At 44.2% G+C, this 20,475-nt stretch overlaps 1 protein-coding gene and 1 long non-coding RNA gene across 5 annotated transcripts in view; one reads left to right on the top strand and one right to left on the bottom strand.

The window, feature by feature from the left end:
• Positions 1-12,889, bottom strand: part of SPATA18 (spermatogenesis associated 18) — a 32,367-nt gene extending 19,478 nt beyond the window's left edge. For 2 of the 3 annotated variants that reach the window (XM_039241121.1, XM_039241123.1), the window contains exon 1: positions 12,540-12,885. In XM_039241121.1, the coding sequence (XP_039097052.1) occupies positions 12,540-12,626 (87 nt within the window). In that variant the 5' untranslated portion in view covers positions 12,627-12,885. Of the gene's footprint in view, positions 1-12,539 lie in introns of all 3 variants that reach the window. The other variant, XM_039241122.1, reaches the window with a different exon arrangement.
• Positions 12,890-12,942: 53 nt separating this feature from the next.
• On the top strand, positions 12,943-20,150 carry LOC120237716. 2 transcript variants are annotated; one of them, XR_005530019.1, is made up of 5 exons: positions 12,943-13,234; positions 13,344-13,453; positions 16,266-16,416; positions 17,828-17,927; positions 19,846-20,150. It is a non-coding gene; the product is annotated as an uncharacterized LOC120237716 (long non-coding RNA). The 2 variants fall into 2 exon arrangements; XR_005530020.1 differs by lacking the exon at positions 13,344-13,453.
• Positions 20,151-20,475: the final 325 nt, after the last annotated feature.

Genomic DNA, 20,475 nt, shown 5'->3' with positions numbered 1-20,475 from the left:
AGGCAGTGAAATCTAGGCCAGGAGAAATTTGGCAGACTTGGGGAAAAGGGCAGTTCCAATGGCTGTGAAACCTCAACAGAACACGAAGAAGCCAAGAGGTGGGCCTTTAACTATTCTGCGCTTTTCATCTCCTTGGTGAGTTTTTACCATGTCCTCACTAACCAAACCTCTAGCTGATTCTAACACCAAAGGAAGGAATGGAACTACAAGCAACAAACAGATCATGTGTGTGTAAAAATGCATAGATTCGCATGGTGTCTCCAGCCACGGTAAGGCACGAGCAGTGGGTGCTTCCTGGGCACCACAAATCCCAAGGCAGGATGAGGGTGTGAGGACAATTAGAAGCCACGACAAGGGGACATGTGGGTGGCTCAGTCGGCCAGGCATCCGACTTTGGCTCAGGTCATGATCTCACGGTTTGTGGGTTTGAGCCCCGCGTCGGACTCTGTGCTCCAAGCGTGGAGCCTGCTTCGGATTCTGTGTCTCCCTCTCCATCTGCCCCAACCCCACTCCTCTCTCTCTCTCTCTCTGTCTCTCTCTGTCTCTCTCTCTCTCTCATTCTCGCAAAATATGAATAAACATTTTTTTAAAAACCAGAACAAAGAGGAAACGTTTAGATGATCTCCAGGCAAAAGGCTACAAGTCAAAAGCATACGTGTGTCAATAAAGGAAGTGGTTTGGGCAGACAGTAAGCTCCATGCGGACAGAGGCTGTGCCGGCCTGGTCGCTATTGCACTCCCGGCCCTGCATTCTTTGGTCTCCATAGTCCAACCCAGTAAGTACTGGACGGACAAATGACAAGATGACTCATGCCCTCTGTGTTTATTGCACACCTCCCATGTGCCGGGCACTGTCAATGCTTTACATACGTAAGCTCAATCAACCCCCGCAATAGTACACTGTGAAGTAGGAGTCCCATGTCAGCACCCCCATTTTCAGATGAGAAAACTGGCACGTAGAGGGGCTAAATAACTTGTCCAACGTCACGGGGCCAGGAAGATGCCAGAACTGAGATTGGAGCCCAGGCGGCCTGATTCCAGAGCTCAGGCTCTTAAGCTCATGAGAAGTGCTGGGAGCTGAGAGAGGACAGGATAATGTGGTATCTGTGAATGTGCAGTGAATGCGCAGGGCCATCAGGAAAGGTCTCCCTGAGGGGAGACACAGGGAGGGGGAGACACAGAGCCAAGTCTGGACACGGATTCCTAGAGGAAAACTGTGCTGTGGAAACAGCAGGGGCAAAGGCCCTGTGGCAGGGGCAGGAATGAGTTAAGCTGCCTTGGGAACCAAAGGTAAACACATGTGGCAGAAGCACCGAGGTGAGAGGGGTTGGCAGGACAGATCCCAGAGGCCCGGTAAGGAGTTTGGATGGAACGGACCCACCCCAACCTGGGTGTAGCCTCTGGCTTACGCCCATGCCCGGTGAATAGTACCTGGGGACAAGCTCTGTTGTGGCACCTATTTCTGATGCAGCTGTTTGTTTCTGTCTCATTTTTCTATCTCCTTCTCCTAAAAAGACCAGAAGCTCTTCAAAAAAATTACTTTCTCTTTTGCCTGTTTGTATCAGTTGCGCTAGTATGCACCACAAATTGAATGGCCCCAAAATAGTTGACGAATGAATGAATGAATAACTCAAGGGCATAAATAACAACATAATCAGGACAGTGGGAACCTACAGCTGAACAGCTGTGTCCATCCCTCCCTTGTTGAACCAGCAGCTCCTTGACCTTGCTGTTTCCCTCCTGCCTTCATCACAGCGAACCTGTGCCTCGCCAACAGCCTTTTGCCCTCTGGCTAGATGATGCCATTTGCCAAGTGGACAGAGATGGGGCTTGCGGGTCCGGCAGACCTGACTGGTTATCTCTGCTCTGCCATCCGCCACCGTGCTGTGCAATCCTACACAGGTTAGTGAATCCGTCTGAGCCCATTTCCTTTCCAGGAAAATGGGGATAATGCTTTGCAGAGTGTGTTAGGAGAATTAAGTCCAAATAATGCCTCTCTAGCACCTCAGAGACAGAAGGCACTCAACAATCGGCACCTAGGAGGTGGTGTGCGGTACTGAGGGGGGCAGTGGGTAGAGGATAAGGTAAGCCTCGATTCAAATGTGGTGTTACCCTTATTCACTATATTCTCTTAGAAAAGGAATTTTAAATAGGAGCCTCTGTTTACTCATACTTAGGAGGTAGCTGACCTCATGAGCTAACTTAGGTGCATAATAATTCCAAGTATTATTGTAGTATTATTACCAAACGCTCCTATGCCTGGCCCAGCGCCTGGTACAAAGGAGGCGTCCAGAAGCGTGTCTCTTAAAGGGGTTTGTTCACACAATTTAAATGACAGAAGAGAATACACAGTGTGAGAGAGTTCCTGATTCCAAGACCCGCCCCAACATGCTGCAGCTTCTAAACACAGAGCACCACACGAGACACTCAAGTTGCAGCAGAGTCCCGTTATTCTTTTTTTTTTTTAATAGTTTATTGTCCAGTTGGTTTCCATATAACACCCAGTGCTCATCCCCACAAGTGAGTCCCGTTATTCTAACAATCACTTGCGCCAAACGAATAGAGCAAAGATGCAGGCTAACTGTACTGCCTCCTAATTCCAAAGCTCGTCCATTCATAAATCATTGCGTTCCTATCATTCGGAAGGCCTTGGGCCGCTAGCTCGGGGAAACAAAGCTGCCTTGAAAAAACTAACAGCTGCCTGCTGGCAGCGGGCATACCAGCTGAGGACGGGAGATGGGGACACGAGATGGCCAGAGGGCTGATGGTTACCTTATAATGCGTGCAGGGCTCCAGGATAGCGAGCTGTAGAAGCAGCAAAGCGCCCCCTAGTGAGCAGCGAGGGGTAGGAAATCAGGATATTTCAGCAGCAAGGCGGAGGAGGGGAGGAACGGGGTCCAGAGACCAGATAATGATAAACTTTATATGCCACACGAATGGCTGTGGGCTTCAGCCCATCACTAAAGATGGAAGGGGGCAGGTAGAGTGGTGACATGGTCCGATTTACTCTGCGTTTTATGAAATCACTCCAGCAGAAGCAGAGAGCTCAGATGACAGACTAGGGCTGGTGGGAAGGTGGGCAGTGGTGACCGTCTGGCTGAGAGATGCTGAGGGCTGTGGAGACGCCCATGGGTCCCTTGAAGGCCCTTCCCAGCCCCGAATCACATCTGCATCAGCCAGGGTCCCACCGGTTCTAGCCTTACCCGAGGAAGACGTCAGAAGGCTGGGAAAGAGCTATGGGATGTCAGAGGGACGGTACTGTTTTCAGACAGTGTATGAATCCGCACGACCTTCAGAGACAGAGTAACAATACCTAACCATTATTGAGCACTTACTTCGTGCCAACCAAGCCCTGTGCAAAGTGCTCTAAATACAGCTTCACTTAATCCTCAAAACCACTCTACAAACTGGATACCACCTGTCATCCCAAAGTCGCCAATGAGAAAAAAAAAATCGAGATCTTAAATAATTCGGAGCAAAGCTGATTGAGCTGGAAATGAAGCCTGTTCCTGCAGCCTTTGGTGTGGAGCCAAGCTCTCAACCATTGGCACTGCGCCAAGAGCGGCAGGAAAAGAATCTGGATCTCAGCCGATGGGTGGGGGTCAGAGGTGTGGCTCCGGAACCCTTCAGCGGATGGAGGGAGTGGAAGCTTTAAACCTAGACAAGATCTCCAGGGTGGAAGAAGGCAAAGGGCAGCGCAGAGGGCAGCTGTGCTGTTTCAGAAGCGGGCTGAGGAAGAAGGGCCAGTTAGCGAAAACAGAACAAGAGCAGTGAGAAATCCGAGGATACCCAGCAAGAAAGACAAAGAACCAGGAAGCCAGAGAAGGAGATGATCTATTCTCTGCTTCACTTAACACTTTTAGGTCCTCAACACATTTTTACGGAAGAGGCCACAGTATGCTGGATGCTAGGGGTGAGACTGGCTCTTGCCCTCAAGGAATTTATAGCCTGAGATAAACATGCAAATAAATGTGAAACCAGCACTACCTGCAATTAAAAACAAAACAAAACAAAACAAAAAACAAACGTAGGCCTAGATCTCACAGGTAAGGCTCAAAGGAGAACGTGGTATGGAACCAATAAGATGCAGGAAGGCATTCACGTGCAGAGTCCGTGGGCACCCCCTCCTATTTTCCAATTGCACTAGCATGGGACCTGAGCACTGAGCACAGTTTTCTAAATGATTATGTGCAACCAAAATTGAGAACCTCAGCATTAATGGGGAGTAAGATCAATTTAGTGAGTCTCACGCAGCGCCCCTTAAAAATATTTAATGAAAGAGAAAATGGAGTATATCACAATTACTAAAGAGAAGAATTATTCAAGAAACCTTTGCTTCCGGAATATGTATAAGAATGTAGGTGTGCTGTGTTGTGAAATAAAATTGATTTCTGTGGGTTAGTTTTGAAAACACCGTCCTAGGGAACGGTGCTTTGTTTGTGTTGAGAATCTCTGGTATAGGCAATGAGGAGCCACAAAAACGATCCTGCAAAGGGCTATGTAACCATTGGACTCGAGGTGGGCATGAAGGAAGGCAGGAAAATTAACAGGAATATGCACCATCTTGCAAGTGTGGAACTTACGTAAACTTCAAACTTATTCTAGAGGCTTGTGCAGATAGGAAAGTGAGAGGTAACAGAAAGAAGTGGAATATTCAGGAGTATAAACACCAGCATTGTTAACAAAATGTGACCTTTTATAACCACCAATCCCTGTGCAATAGAGATAGGCTACTAGCCTCCTTTTGTAACCACGGTGGCTGTAAACATACCGTGTGAGTTCGGTCAAGGGCAGAGTTCCCTGGACAGCATGAAGCTCCTGGGTCTGTGAGTCTACTCCCTGCAGGTGCAGATATTTCTGCAATAACGTTTGCTTGAGGTACGCCCTTACTTACCCTAGGTTTTCCCACACATGTAAGAAGTGATGGGAGCTTGAGTGAGGGCCATGGTAGTAAGAGGGGGGTAAATGGGAAATACTTGGCAGATATCTAAAGGTAGAATCCTGAGGGAGTGACGAACCCATTTGTGAGGCATGATGGAGAGAGGGGCCCCAGGTTCATGACTGGGGCCACAGTGGAGAATGCGGTGCCACTGCCCAACCAGAGGACCCAAGGGAGAGAAGCAGCAAGGCTGGAGCGGGGGAAATTAGCCCTGCTGGGTCCATGTCATGGCCCCATGTTCCCGGTCGGAAGGCTGGTGATTACCCAGGTCGGGAGCTCCAAAGAAAGCCGCAAGGTAAGGATAGGTTTGGAGGTCACCGGCATCTGACAAGTAGCTAAAGCCATCGAACTTGGTGCATCAATTGCTGCAGAGAAATCAAGGAGGAAAAAGAAGTAGGACTTGGCCATCGGTGGCCTCTGGTGACCTTGGTGAGAGCAGTGAGAGCAGAATGGCATGGGGATATTTGCTGCATTTCCAGATTGCACGGGGTTGAGGGGCCAATGTGAGCAAAGAAGCAAAGACAGTGAGGACACATGACTCAAGAGGTTCCCAGGGGCGAGAAGAATGGCAGGACAGTGGCTTTGTTCCCGTCCCTTCAAGGTCCTTGCTCTCTTGCCCAAACAAAAAAGCTTCTGATAATATCAAGTTCCCTGGTTTCCCAAATCCTTCATAACAAGCCTCCGCATGACTTGTGCAGCCTTACTTCCCTGCGCCCCCCTCCAGCAACTCTCTCCGCCCCGGCCACCAGCCCGCCTTGCCTTTGCACGCGTGACATATGCCGGAGAGCCACCGCCAATCCTTTCACACCCTTTCATGCCCTTTACTGAGCAGCCCTGACGTGTTACCATTTCTCCTTGCGACGGCCCGATCATCCACGCCTTTCCCAACGGTTCTCTCACACCTTCAATTCTATCCCTAACCTTGAATCACCTCCACAACATGAAAAAGAGAAACCTTTTCATCACTAAAGTAATAAAATGTATTGCTGAATATCTTTAATCAGCTTTCAAACGGAAGTTTGAAAAGCCCAAAATACCGTGATTTTTATTTTAAGAAACCTCAGTCTCAGGGCACCTGCATGGCTCAGCTGCTTAAGCATCCGACTTCAGCTCAGGTCACGGTCTTGTGGTTCATGAGTTCGAGCCCCGCATCTGGCTCTGCACTGACAGTACAGGGCCTACTTGGGATTCTGTCTTCCCCTTTCTCTGCCCCTCCCCTAATTGTGCTCTCTCTCTCAAGGTAAATAAACTTTTAAAAGGAAAAAAGAAACTTCAGTCTCACACACACAAAATATACTTCCTATGCATTAGATAAGAATTAATAGTACAAAGGATTCATCACAACATTCGTTTAAAATATGAATCCTATTGCAACATTAAATTATTTATCTGACTTTATTCTTTAACTTTTATGTTTTATAAAAGAACTAATTTTAAAGGGCACCTGGGTTGCTCAGTTGGTTAAGAGTCTGACATCGGCTCAGGTTATGATCTTTTTGTTTATGAGTTCGAGCCCCACATCGGGCTCTGTGCTGACAGCTTAGAGCCTGGAGCCTGTTTTGAATTCTGTCTCCCTCTCTCTCTGCTACTCTGCCACTTTCTCTCTCTCTCTCTCTCAAAATAAATAAACATTTAAAAAACTAATTTTATATACAATAAGAATGCCATTCCAAACCTGCCAGTTAGAGAATTAGTAGATGAGCAAGGAAAAGAAATGATCACAGTAAGCTTGTAGAGACTAGTCTGAGGGACAGAATTATGCAGCTGCTTGCAGACAGTCATGGAAATTCCCACATGGGAAACAACAGCCCTAATTTCTATCTTCTTTTCCCCACGGTCCAGCACATGTGTATGAGAGGGGAGGGTCACAGAAGGACGGCAGGAAATGGACACTGCAAGTGAGTGGAATTTCCTTACACCTTCCCTCCCCCTGGAGGAGATAAGAGAATAAACTTGGCAAGCAAAAGACCTAGTTTCAAATCCACCTTCTACCCTTTCTACTGGACTGACCACAAACAGGTGAGCTGCCCTCCTGAGGTTTGGTTTCCTCATCTGTAAAATGTAGAAAATAAAACCTGCTATTTCATAAGTCCTTATAAAGTTTAAGGACAATGATGCATGAAGTGTGCTTTGAAAGCCTTCAAGTCCTTTGAAAGTCTTGATGACGTGGGTTATAACAGGCTACAGCCAGACCTTCAGGGAAATGGCTGCCCCATATGTAGGCAGGTTTTCAAGTAGTTCTGTTTGCAGAATCAACCCTCAATATTATAGGATGGTTGACTTTGCCACAACAGCACCACCTCCACAACGTTTTAAAACCAAAATACTGAATTTTAGATATAAGACAAGTAGGCTCCTATATATCCAACAATTTAGCAAAAGCTTCTATTTCGACATCATCACTGGATTTTAGTGTCTTGACTTGCAGCTAATATTTCTATTAGATTTGTTTAATGAATTATTTCCCTTAAATATTAAACAATGATGATGTTTCCATTAACAGGCTTGTCCAAGATGAAAATAAGAAAGGGCTATCAACAGCCCCCCTGTTAAAAATAAAATAAACTGCTTCAATCCCTTGTCAATTTCTTTCAGAACCACAAATTCATCATTAATAGCTATGGCAGAAATGGTGGCCCCAAATAAATATTCCACTCACTCCCCATTGGTCAGGCTCCTTTACCATTAGATTGGAGCCACATAACAATTCTTCTGGTCAAGGAAGATGAGTGAAAATGATGTGTATAATTTAAGTGCTCTCTCTCTTTCCCTGCAGACCTTTGAGGTCCTGCGATGCAAGGCTGCTCTATCAGAGGGAGGGCACCTGAAACTGAGCCAATGGTGGAGAAGAGTTGTATCATATTATCATGAATGAAAAATCTCTTTTACCAAAGTTCAGACACTAAGACTTGGGGTTTTACTCATTACTGCAGCATAGTAGTAAAGAGATAAAGGGAAAGAAATGATTCCTATAAACTTACTAATTAGATGGATCTCCAAGAATGTAGAAGTATGTTCACTAAGGGGAAGGGCAAAGGCAGCCAGGGAGTCTGTTTGACAACACCATAGTAACCACAACAACCTTTTGTACTGAGAATCAGGGATCTCTCTCTCTCTCAATCTCTTTCTCTCTCTCTCTCTCTCTCTCTCTCTCTCATGCACACACACACACGCACACACACACACACACACACACACACACACACACACAAAATAAACATTTTTTTAAATTACCCAAAAAAGCCAACAAATAAAAACCAAAGGCTTTGGGGCAGAAAATTACATTAAAAAAAATTTTTTTTAATGTTTACTTATTTTTGAGAGAGAGATAGAGAGACAGAGCATGAGCAGAGAGAGAGGGAGACACAGAATCTGAAGCAGGCTCCAGGCTCTCAGTGTCAGCACAGAGCCCAACGTGGGGCTCAAACTCACAAACCAGGAGATCATGACCTGAGCTGTAGTTGGATGCTCAACCAACTGAGCCACCCAGGTGCCCCAGAAAATTGCATTTTTAAAGAAGTTACTGTGTCTGACAATATACATACAACACAATGAGAAGATAGTGCTAACGGACAGTTTAAGAGAGAGGAGATAGGACTCCATATGAAGGAAATTATATGAGAGAAAGTTAGAAGAAAAACTAACTAGGATCTAGCTGTTGATCCAAAAAATAGCTAGTTTGAAGAAAAATCAAAAATCTGCATTGTGTTTTATAACTAATCTGCTCAAGTCATTGATCTTAAGTCACTGAAAATAAGTTTCCTAAGGGATAACTTTAATCACATTCCTAATTCTAGACTAGTATTTATAGCCTTTTATTTTGCTTGAGTTAATTAGTACTAAATCAATGTGGTCACAGTCAGCCAAATCAACTTTCCATAGTGAACATAATTTAAAACTTTTAATGAATAAACCTCTACCACCAACCTTTTAATAAATGTAGTTTGCTACAAGGAATATTCTTCATCTTAAGATTTCAAGGAAAAAGTCCTTGGAACTAGTAAAACAAGCTTCCAGTATGACAGGAAAGCTCTTAGCAGTTGACCCAAACCCACACTCTAGGTGACAAGATGCTGAGTAAGTCTAGATATGACCTAAATTTTAGTAAGAAGGATATGGACATTTTTTTATCTTCCCTCTTTAGTGACACACATGGACATAAAAATTGTTGGGAAAAAAACAAAACACTTGCATCCTCTCAATTATGCCCCTAAGGCTTCAATTCGGTTTTAATAAAGGCTGAATTAAAAGATATTTGGGGATCATTTTTAATTCTGCACTGGATATGAGGTTTTAAGAAGAGAATTGAGTCCAGGAACCCAGGTGTCTGGGAGAATGGTGGTGGCATTCAGTCAGTCATTATTGAGCAACTTCTAGGAGCCAAGCATTATTCTAAGAGCTGAGAATGCAGTGATGAGCAGAAAAAGGGAGAAATCTCTGTCCTCCTGAAGCTTACATTTTGGTGGGAAGAGTCGGGGGGGGGGGGTGGCGAGAAAAGATTGGCAAAAACACAAAAGAATAAGTAAAAATTAGAAGATATAGCTATTCCAGAAGACATAAAGCAGGGAAGGCACACAGTGAGTCCCGGGGTCAGGGGTAGGAGATTGCAGTTGTAAAGAGGATGGTCTCTTCTGAGAAAGTGACATTTAAGCAAAGACTTGAAGGGGGAGAGAAAGCGAAGGCATTGTTATCTTACTGAAATATGCACAGGTGAAAGCTTTCCAGGCAGAAGGGAACAGGGAGTGCAAAATGCCCTGTTCGGGAGACTGGTTGGCATGCTCTAGACTCTTCTGTCCAATAGAGTGCCGCTAGCCACATGTGACTATTTGGATTTAAACTAATTAAACTTAAATGAAATGTAAAATTCAGTTCCTCAGTTTCTACTTGCCACAATTCAAGTACCAACATAAGCTACCATATTGGACAGTGCCTGTATAGAACATGTCCATCATAGAAAGTTCTAGTGGACAGCTTTACTCTAGAAAAAGCAACAAGACCAGGATTGTTGGAGTAATTAAGGGAGTAACAGATGAGGTTAGACTCTAAAGGAGCACAGTTGTGTAAGACTTTGATGGCCATTGTAGGAATTTTGGGTTTTTATTCCAAGTAGGTCAGAAAGTCTGGGGGTTTTATCAGAGAAGTAACTTGATCTGACTTGATATTTAGAAGAATCACTTTGAGATATCTTTGTAGTAATCTAGATGAACGGTGATGGAAGGTAGACGAGGGTGGTTACAGCACAGGTGGTAAAAGGGTTCTTTGTGAATTTCAAAGTAGGTGCCAACCAATTAAACTGGTGAAAAGGTTGTGGGGTATGACATGATGCAGACAATGAAGTCAGGAAAGAGGCCTGTGTTTGGGGCATGGGCGAGGCTCAGGTAGGTTTTAGATTGATTTGACGTTGAGATGACAGTAGCACAACTGAAAATATCTAATGGACAATTGGAGAAGTGAGCACAGATGAGAACACAGCCTTAATATAGATATAAGGTTCGTGGACATACGTGTAAGAGAGAAGCAATAATGGAGACCCAAGGGAAGATTCCTAAAGTCAAAGAACTGCCATTCTTCAAGAGAAGTGGGTAAGGCAAGAAGAGAAATTATTAGAGTCTTAGAAGAATGGTGGTGTCCTCAGTCAAATGCAACAGAGATACTAGATAGCCCAAGAGAAATGATCCCACAGGGAAATAGCCACAAATTTTTTGGAAAAGCATTGGTCTCCAAGAATGCAGTCTTTATAAAGGTGGGGGGAGAGGCTGGGCATGGGAGAGAGATTCTAACTGAAATGCTTTGGTGACAACACAGAAGTGGGATGGACTATGGTCACCGAGAAAGTTAAGTGTAATAAACTTTGGCATTTCTCAGTACTTATGAGCAGTTTCTGAACCAATTATTTAATATGACCCAGACAAATGCTAGTGTCATCTGTGGTAAACATCATCTTGTGACAAACTGAATAGACTTTTAACATTCATAGTTTATTTAAGCCACAGGGCAATAATAAGAGAAAAAGAAAAAAAGAAGGAAAATGCTGTAAGATGTAATAAGAGTACATTTTAATTTTCCTGCAATCTTGATGGGGAAAGAATAGTCACAGAGCTCGTTCTTTAAAAGTGGGCAAAGGTGGTAAACACTGAACCCTAGTAAGGAGGCAAGGAGAAAGCTGTTGGTGTTCTTTGAGCCCTTCCATCATAGGAGCCCTGGTCAAATGGTGAATGGGATAGCCCAGAGCCTCAGGCAGCATCCAGTCGAGTTTCCTGGTAGGATTTCAGAAACAAGCAATTTAAATTTTTTTTTAATTGAGATTGAGGCACCTGGGTGGCTCAGTTGGTTGAGCGGCAGACTAAGCTCAGGTCCTGATCTCGAGGTTCCTGGGTTCTGGCCCGCAATCGGCTCTATGCTGACAGCTCAGAGCCTGGAGCGTGTTTCAGATTCTGTCTCCCTCTGTCTTTCACTCTCCTTCGCTCATGCTCTGTCTCTCTCTCTCTCTCTCTCAAAAGTGAATAAACATTAAAACTTTTTAAATAAATAAATTTACAAAATTGAGAGCTGAAAAAACTCTATAAATCATCTCATGATGACTCACTCATGAGTCATCATGGTTGAATCTCTTCTATTTAACAGGTGAGTTACTGAGACCCAGAGAGGTGAAATTAATTGTCCCAGGTCATTCAGCTAGTTCTATCTAGAGCCAGACCTAGAACTTGCATGGGATGGAGGTAGGGATTGACTCCAGGTCCACAGGTGCCCAGTTCTGTCTGCCTCTCCATTGCACTCGCCATACGAGTGGGACTGTCCTATTTCAGACAGTAAGATAAAATCCACCAAGTGCAACACTGAGTTGTCCTTAACGTGCAGGGAAGATTAACGCAAAGCAGAGCAGGTTTAAGGCTTAATGAGACTTGAAGAGCACCTAAGGGTTTGATGACAGAATATTTGCTTCCTACAAATGTCTTGGCAACGGGCCTCCGAAAGTCTGCCTAAGTGTTGAAACTGGGCCTTACTTGCCATGCTGATGAGCACACAAGTGAAACTCGCAAAGTTGGCAAGTGTCTATTTCACTGACTTCTGGCTAACAACTCCTGGGAGTACTTTTATAAAAATACATTGTGATACAATCCCCAAGTATCCTCAGAGACTTGCGGAAAGGCAGGACGGGGGTGGGGGGCTGGGGTGGGGTGGGGGGTGGGGGTAGTAAAAAAAAAAAGTCATTGGAGTTGGGGGTAGGGAGGTGGATTACTAGCGGAGGGACGGAAAGGAAAGTGGCCGGCTGGAGCGGATCTCTGCGGGACCGCGGGTCTTTCCCGTTGCTAGGGCCGCCAGCGTCCTTGGTTACCGCTGGGTGGAATGCTTTCTACTCCGGAGTCTGCGCTCCGCGGGCCATGCTCCCCAGCGCCCCCTGGCGCCGCGGAGAGAAAAGGTCACCAGCAGACCAGTGCCCGCCCTTCCTTCCCGCGATTCAGGTCCGGGACTGGATCGCAGTTAGGAATCACAACCTCCTGGGCATTGCGAAGCGGCCTCCCCGAGCCAGCCCTAAGAAACCCCGGCCGAAGGTTCTGCAAGGAATCAAAGCCTCCCGGGGCTGTCCCACCCCGACTCACGTTATAGTCCCTCAGCCAGGACTCTAGCTTGTCGTGCATCGATTGTAAAGTTTCGCTCGAGACCAGTTTTCTCAGATTTTCTGCCATCGCTCACTTTTTTCACTCGGCCCGGCTCTGGGAGATGGAGAAGCGGAGGGGACGAGGCGGTGGTCCCTCTGCACGACCGGAGGGGTGATGTGGCCGGAAGGGTGTTATTTTCCTGGAGGGCTCAGAGCGCGGCTGGTTCTTCCATCCTCCCCCTCGGGTCTGACCGGGCAGGATTCGGGAAGCCGGGGGGGAGGTGCCCTAGGCCACAGCCGCCGCGCCTCATGCGCTGCCCAGCGGTCTCCGGGCTCCCGAGCGGCCGACCAGAGCCCCAGCCATAGATACCTGAGCGATTATTAAACAAACTTTGACGTGGGCGGGCAGCTGCTAGGGACGCGCGCCCCGCGCGCCTTGGCAACGCCCCCCTCTGCGCGCAGCGGGGACAGCAAGCCCCACCCAGGGCCCACCCAGCCGCGCTCCCGGCGGTTCCCAGGTCCCGGCACCCGCCCTGTCGCAGCTTCTGCTCCCGCTGCTGCTGCTGCTACCCGAAGGCGAGGCCACCCGAAGTCCCCGAGACTCCGGTGGGCTCGGGGGATGGAGCGGCTAAGACTGCGGACGGCGCCTCCTCCATCCCTTGATGGACTAAGACGCACCCGCAGTGTGGGTTGAAGGTAACCGGAGGCCTCTCGCCTAGAAAAGCAAAGTTTGTTTGTCCATTGACATTTTACTTAGGCAGTAGGAAAGCACCTATTTCACGCCTTCTTTTATTTAACCTCTCAGACTGTGAGTGCTTCATTTGTAACGCTTAGGATTTGGTGAGTCAAGTCGGCGATCTCAAGCTTCAGGATGTTCACCAACTAAAGCTCATCCTCGGGTTTAGGAAAGATTTGGTAATATTTTTAGAGTCGTTGAGTCCTCTAAAGTTTCATTTAATTCTCGTTCTCTAAGTGAAATTTTGTGAAAATTCAGACCAGGTTTGGCACTAGTTCAAAAGGGCACTGTTAAGCCACAAGGATAGTTTCAACTACTTAAGAAATGAACCCATTTCAACCTTCGTTAAAGCACTTTAGAAACCCTTGTATTATATGCATCAAATGATGAGCTGAGTGCAAATGCTCCTTATCCGGTCACAAAACAACAGGATGTCCCGGGCCTCAGCCAGCTACTTTGATTCAGTTCCTTTTCTTTAGGTACTTGAAAATACAAGAACATTGCTCATGTCCCAGGACAGTAATATTCAGAATTTTGCCACCTCTTTTTTTTTTTTTCTTATTTCTCTTAATTACAATGGTTTCCTGTCCTCCAGTAAAAATGAGAGGCTCATTTCTGGAGCCCGTGTTCCTACTATTTTCTGTAGACCACAAAATCATAACTATAGAAGCTCTCATCACAAGAAAAAAAAAAGTGAGCGATGAATGTCAAGTAGATTTATTGTGTTGGTCATTTCACAATATATGCAAATATTGAAGCACTATGCTGTGCCCCTGAAACAAATATAATGTTATATGTTGTTTATATCTCAATAAAAACAAAATAAGGGCTCTATGGGTACATAACACACTTTATCATAGTAGAATAATAATTACTAAAGTAACAGGAAAACAAACCCACTAAATATTCATTAGAAACTTTGTTCCTTTAAAAATATAAGGAAAGAGGAAGGGAATAGAGAAAAATCCCACAAATTTCTTAATTTGGAGCTCATAGCTGCATATTTCAGTAGGCAGTTGAACAGTCCTATTTACTTATTCATAAAAACAAGTTGGGATATTTGCTTATGTCAGATTAGGAGTGAAATCCTCTTCCTGGCTATGGGCTCTTTAACTACTACTCTTTGGTTACATTATCTACAAACAAGGGACAATCATTTTTAATTCATGGGATTATTAGGAGACCCAAATAATTTGTATGAAGTGTTTAACACTGTTCGGCACATACGATAGTTAAGTGCTTCATAAATGCATGATTATGACTACAATGTAGATCACAGTACTATATTTAATAAAGAAAACTAGGTTGGAAACAATTTAAATCTCCAACAACAGAGTAATTGTTGAGCAACTCCTTCAATGAAATGTTGCACGATAGACATCTTGTTACTGAAGAGGGTTGCCTGGGTGGCTCAGTGGGTTAGGCCTCGGACTTTTGGTTTAGGCTCAGGCCATGATCTTGCGTTTCATGAGTTCAAGCCCTGCGTTGGGCTCTGCACTAATAGCGCAAAGGCAGCTTGGGATTCTTTCTCTACCCCTCCCCTGCTCATGCTCTCTGTCTCTCAAAATAAAGAAACATTAGAAAGAAAAAGAAATCTTGTTAATGAAGAACATCTAGGATCTGGGAATTAGCCCTATATAAAGTTTGGTGAAAAAACAGGACACTAAATTATGTATGTGTGTTAAATTATACAGTATACACCCAAAGCATGAATAGAGATTTTAATTTGCTCCTTTATACTTTTCCGGTTTTCTGAACTTCCACCATTAACACTAATTACTTCTGTGAAAATTCATTCAGATGCAGAGTTACCCAAGAATTTTGCCACCTTCAGAACAATGTTAGCTAAAATATCAATATTTAAGCTGATTCAAAACAGAATGCTCTTTGACCAAATTTCCAAGTTACTAATTTAATAGTCTTATAGGGTGTTCGACTGGAATGGATCTTTGAAATCTCTTTAGAATTTGCTACTTGGTATTATTTATCTCTACATACACTCTAGCCCTACAGGTGCGTTCAAGACCCTTATAAGGCCTGCAGTCATTTCATGGACCCCTAGGTTTCCCCAGAACTCTGGAGCATGGGCTGTGTGTAGTAGGAATTTCATGTTTATCAATAACAAAGCCGCAAAGTCATCAATGACCCAAAACAAAGGAAATGTGTTATGTATTTATTCATTAACTACTCCCCACTACATTCAAAAGAGGATCTGAGATAACTTACAGTAAAAGACTTATAGAAATATATATTTTAGTGGAAAAAGCAAATATGCCCCCAATATAAGCCTGTGTACTAAGACTGAGCTTCATTTAACATTTAATCTGTGCCTGTGGAAACCAACACAGAAAGGAAAATGACTTTTATGATTATTATTACTATTTGAGTTTAAAAGTACACAAACCACTTCTTTGAATGGAAACACGTTTTCCTGGTACCAATTCCAAGATATGCTTATCCTTTTCCAAAGAGCCTAGAACAAAACAGATGATGGTGTCTTTCATACCTCCCCCACTTTTTTTTAGAAAATACAGAAGCAGCCTTGATATGATTGTTTCTTGTGGTCACCTTTCTTTGATCGATGCCAAGGGGGAATGCTAGAACACATGTCCTCATAGAGAGGGCCAAGCAATTGACATCCCATTTCTTAGCTCTCTGGTGATGTTCTCTGATACACATTTGGAACTTCCATACCCGTAAGAATAAATGGATATCCTCATAAGTGCCCTTAATAATGATCCCCTCCAGAGAGCTTTTGATGGGTGCTGGATAGCAATCTAAGAGAGAACTAGAGCCTGGGGTGCAAATAGTCCATGTTGCTAATGAAAGAAGAATCCATATGCTTCATATTACAAGGATGCAGACAATAAGATTGAAATTCTATTTTTAAAACCTACTTTTTTATACATATGGAAGAACTATCAGATTAGTAAAGGCTCTATTTAAACAATACTTTGATGCTCTAATTTTGTCCCAATTTGATTATTTTAGGGTATTATCAACTAGGCAATTATTTGGAAAGAAAAAATGAAAATCAGGTTTTTCTTTTGTGGTACACTATCTGGTATCTTGAAGAAGTTGAAAGAACAATAAACTTGGATCATAATGGAAATTCTTGCTTTATCTCAGCCTCTGCCAAATAGTAAGTTTTCTTGTGACTTTACGTAAGTCTTTAATCTCTCTGAGCCCCATTTTTTTCACATTTACATATTGAAAAACATGGATTAGATCAGCTGTAAGATCTCTTGCAGTTCTGACATTCTTTAGTGCTGGTTGTTCTGTTTGTTTCTTTTAACATACTGGTTATGGTTCAAATTGAGCAAATCTCGCCCTTTGTTCCAATTTGTGGTTCACAAGTTCAGTTTGGATCAAGCCTTGATTCAGAGAGCATTTAGTCAGTCACCAAAAGTTGAGCCTTTTTCTTGAGCACAGTTTATTCTGCAGCCTTGCTGGAATCACTAATATACCTAACCTCCGGGAAATAAACAAGGGGTTTATCTATAGTTGCACTTTTAATACATTTAAACCCAACTGAAACTGCCAAAATCTTCCTAAGCCCACCCCCACCACACACACCAGTCTCTCAGAGTTTGTCCAGCTCTTCTTCATGGCTTTCTTTCTTTTACTTGTGGGCATGCTGATATCGCTGCAGTCATCACACTGTTCTAAACATACTTGTCTGACTCCAGTGTAAGCTTTTGAGTTATTTTGTTTTTGTTTTGTTTTTGTTTTTGTTTTTGGAGAAAGAAACAGACCAGGGGTGAGGGAGAGGCAGAGAGAGAGAGGGAGACACAGAATCCGAAGCAGGCTCCAGGCTCTGAGCTATCAGCACAGAGCCCCATGTGGGGCTTAAACTCACGGACCATGAACCGTGAGATCATGACCTGAGCCAAAGTCAGACACTCAACCAATAAGTTTGTGATCTTGTTTAGGTTTTCCTCAGCACAGCAACGGACACATTCTAGACCCTCTATAATAAAGTCTGTCATGCTGAATTGTTAATAAAAAGTGAAAGATGGGCCACCCGAGTGGCTCAGTCGGTTAAGTGTCCGACCTCAGCTCAGGTCATGATCTTGTGGCTTGTGGGTTTGAGCCCCGTGTCGGGCTCTGTGCTGACAGCTCAGAGCCTGGAGCCTGTTTCAGATTCTATATCTCCCTCTCTCTCTGACCCTTCCCTGCTCGCTCTCTCTCTCTCTCTCTCTCTCTCTCAGAAATAAATAAAACATTTTAAAAAATTTAAAAAGTGAAAGAGAGAAAGAAAGAAAGAAAGGGAGAGAGTAAAAGAGAAAGAGAGAAAGGAAGGGAGGGAGAAAGAGAGAGAGGGAGGGGAGAGGAGGGTGGGAGGGAAGGAGGGAGGAGACGATTGGCTACTCTATATCTGATGTCATAATCCCATTGAGGCAGAAGAAAGCAAGTTTAATAGCCAGTTGGTTGTTTTTATGGCATCATAATTCCACCGCCCAGCCAGGAGCCATTTGTTCTAGACAAGTGTCAAGTAATCAATGTCTGGATGGAATAGGCTTTCTAAAAGTCCTTTGTTTTGTCCACTCTAGATTTTGCCTCCATCGGTCAGCTGGGCAGATTTTTCTGCCAACGAGATTCTAAGAAGCTAACGAGAGATTAACCGAAGCCACTCAGTGTAGTGAGAAGCGTGTATGTAATTCCATGCTACACTATATACAAATAAACTACAAGGATATACAGTGGGATCCTCATAATTTCCAGTTCTTCCTCACCCTTAGTTAGTTTGGCTAAGAGAATACTCTGTTCTGCTCTGGCCTGGAGGCTTTCGTAGGCGTCCCTGCTCCCTCTTCTGTGCGCCATGCTATTCGTGTCCTACAGCTATTTGTGTGTTAGGACCTTGCTGCTGCTGCTTCTTTTTTTTTAATGTTTATTTTTATTTTTGAGAGAGCAAGAGAGACAGAGCACAAGTGGGGGAGGGGCAGAGAGAGGGATACAGAATCCAAAGCAGGCTCTGGGCTCCCAGCTGTCAGCACAGAGCCCGATGCGGGACTGGAACCCACGAACCGTGAAGTCAGACACTTAACCAACTGAGCCACCAGGCACCCCAAGGACCTCGCTTCTTTAGGCTGGGACCTGTTACCCTCTGAAGAAAGTCTTTTAACCTTTTCTCACCCACTTGCAAGAAATTTCCTTTAACTGCAGTGTTTACTAATGGCATTGCTAAAGCACTGTCTCTACTCACGGGTAGCAAAACACTCACTTGCCAATTGATTCATTGCTCTCTAATCTGAGCGTTGCCCGTACTCATTTTATCAGCTTCATTTGGTCCTTTTTGTTCTCTGCCATGTAGCAGGAAAGGAAAGATTTAAAAAGAAAAAAGATTTCGCGTGCCCGGGTGGCTCAGTCTGCTGAATGTCTGACTCTATTTTGGCTCAGGTCATGATTTTGGGGTTCATGGGATGGAGCCCACCATTGGGCTCTGCACTGTCATCACAGACATTGGGATTCTCTCTCCCTCTGTTTCTGCCCCCACCCCCACTCACATGTGTCTATGTATGCTCTTTCTAAATAAATAAATAAACTTAAAAAAAAAAGAAAAGAAAAATGGTTTTAAAAGGAAAAAAAAACCACCACCCATTGGAGAAAGAACTAACTGGTTGGGATCCGAGCAGCAGTTTCCCCCAATGGACAGAGGAAGGGATAATTCTTGTTTCGTACCAAGAAGCATGCCTTGCTCACAGCAACAGTTCAAAATTTTTCTGTAAAATTATTCCATGGCCATTATTGGTTAAATTACAAAAACAAGAGGAAATTTTTAATATAGCACAACTGTATCACCTTAGCATCTAAGTAACTCGGAGCATTTGTGGCAAATACAGATCACAAGGGGGGAAAGGGGCGCCTGGGTGGCTCAGTCGGCTCAGCATCCAATGCTTGATTTTGGTACACGTCATCGTCTCACGGGTTCGTGGGCTCGTACCCAGCATCAGGCTCGCTGCTGTTAGCACAGACCCCACTTAGGATCCTCTGTCTCCCTCTCTGCCTGCCCCATGTACATACTCTCTCTCTCAAAAATAAACATTAAAAATTAAAAAAAGAAGAAGGTGGGGAAGCAGATTTAGTGTGATTTTTGAGAGCCACAATACACCCCTCATATCTAACCCAGGTTTCCACTATTATGATGGAAGATGGAGGCATCCTTGTCTTCAGCCTTTTCAGCTCGGCCAGCTAAATGCCATGGCCAATATTTGGCTCTATGAAAATAATGCACTTAGGATACGTTAAGCTGTTGCAAATGTGCATTATGGGTATCATCTACACCGTAAGATGCCCTTAAACATCACAAGAGAGGACCTGAGACAGCAGTGCCTAAAATGAAGGACATTGAAATAGGTTTTCATCACATTTGACCAAAATGTACTGAATTTCTCAGGCAACCAAAACATCTGCATTAATCATAAGGTAGGATTAGACTCAGTCCCTGCTCCCTAGCAACTCACAATCATTTCAGAAGAGAGCTACACAATCATAGTTCAACATGACCAGTTAAAATAATAAATAAAAAATTCTGTGGAAACACTGACTCTTCCTTTGCTTCCTCCTCCAGCCCCCTGAAGAAAGGATCAGAGGAAGTTATGGAAAAGAGTGAGATTTAGAGCCAGCTCTGGAAGATGGAGAGAAGTTCACCGAGAAGAGAAGATGGAACAGAATGGACAGTAGCAAAGAGGAATGAAATTGCATGGAGAGGCAGGGAATGATGAATGCTAGTCCTGCGTGACTGTAGGCTGTTCAGGGAATCAGAGACAAGACTGAAAAGATAGTCCTGGATTCAGCTGTGATAGATCTTATATCTCTGGCTAAAGACGTCGATCATTATTTTGTAGGCAATGGGGAAGCAGCAAAAAGCTGTAAACAGAAAAATGATATGTTTGAGTCTCTTCTTTATATCATCTTGGAGCTCCTAGAAGTGAAGTTTGGGGCACGGCTGCACCCAGAAAGAATGCTTAGGAGACACAGATTTGAGGGTTAATGACCTTCTCTGGAGTAATGCATGGTGAACATTAGCATGGACATATGTCACAGCCACTTATATGCTAGTAATATTTTTTACCCAGTAGGAAAAATTAATCTAATATTCATTCACCAGAGTTATTAAGTACGTATTACGTACTTGGTTCCCAGTGTGTTCAAGATTTGGAGCGCAGAAGTGGTAACCCATTGTCCCTGCTTTGTAATG

Source organism: Hyaena hyaena, unplaced genomic scaffold (assembly GCF_003009895.1).
Source record: "Hyaena hyaena isolate Hyena2069 unplaced genomic scaffold, ASM300989v1 scaffold_187, whole genome shotgun sequence".
Taxonomy (NCBI): Eukaryota; Metazoa; Chordata; class Mammalia; order Carnivora; family Hyaenidae; genus Hyaena; species Hyaena hyaena.
The sequence above is the reverse complement of the archived record's forward strand: the minus strand, read 5'-3'. Positions and strand labels throughout refer to the sequence as shown.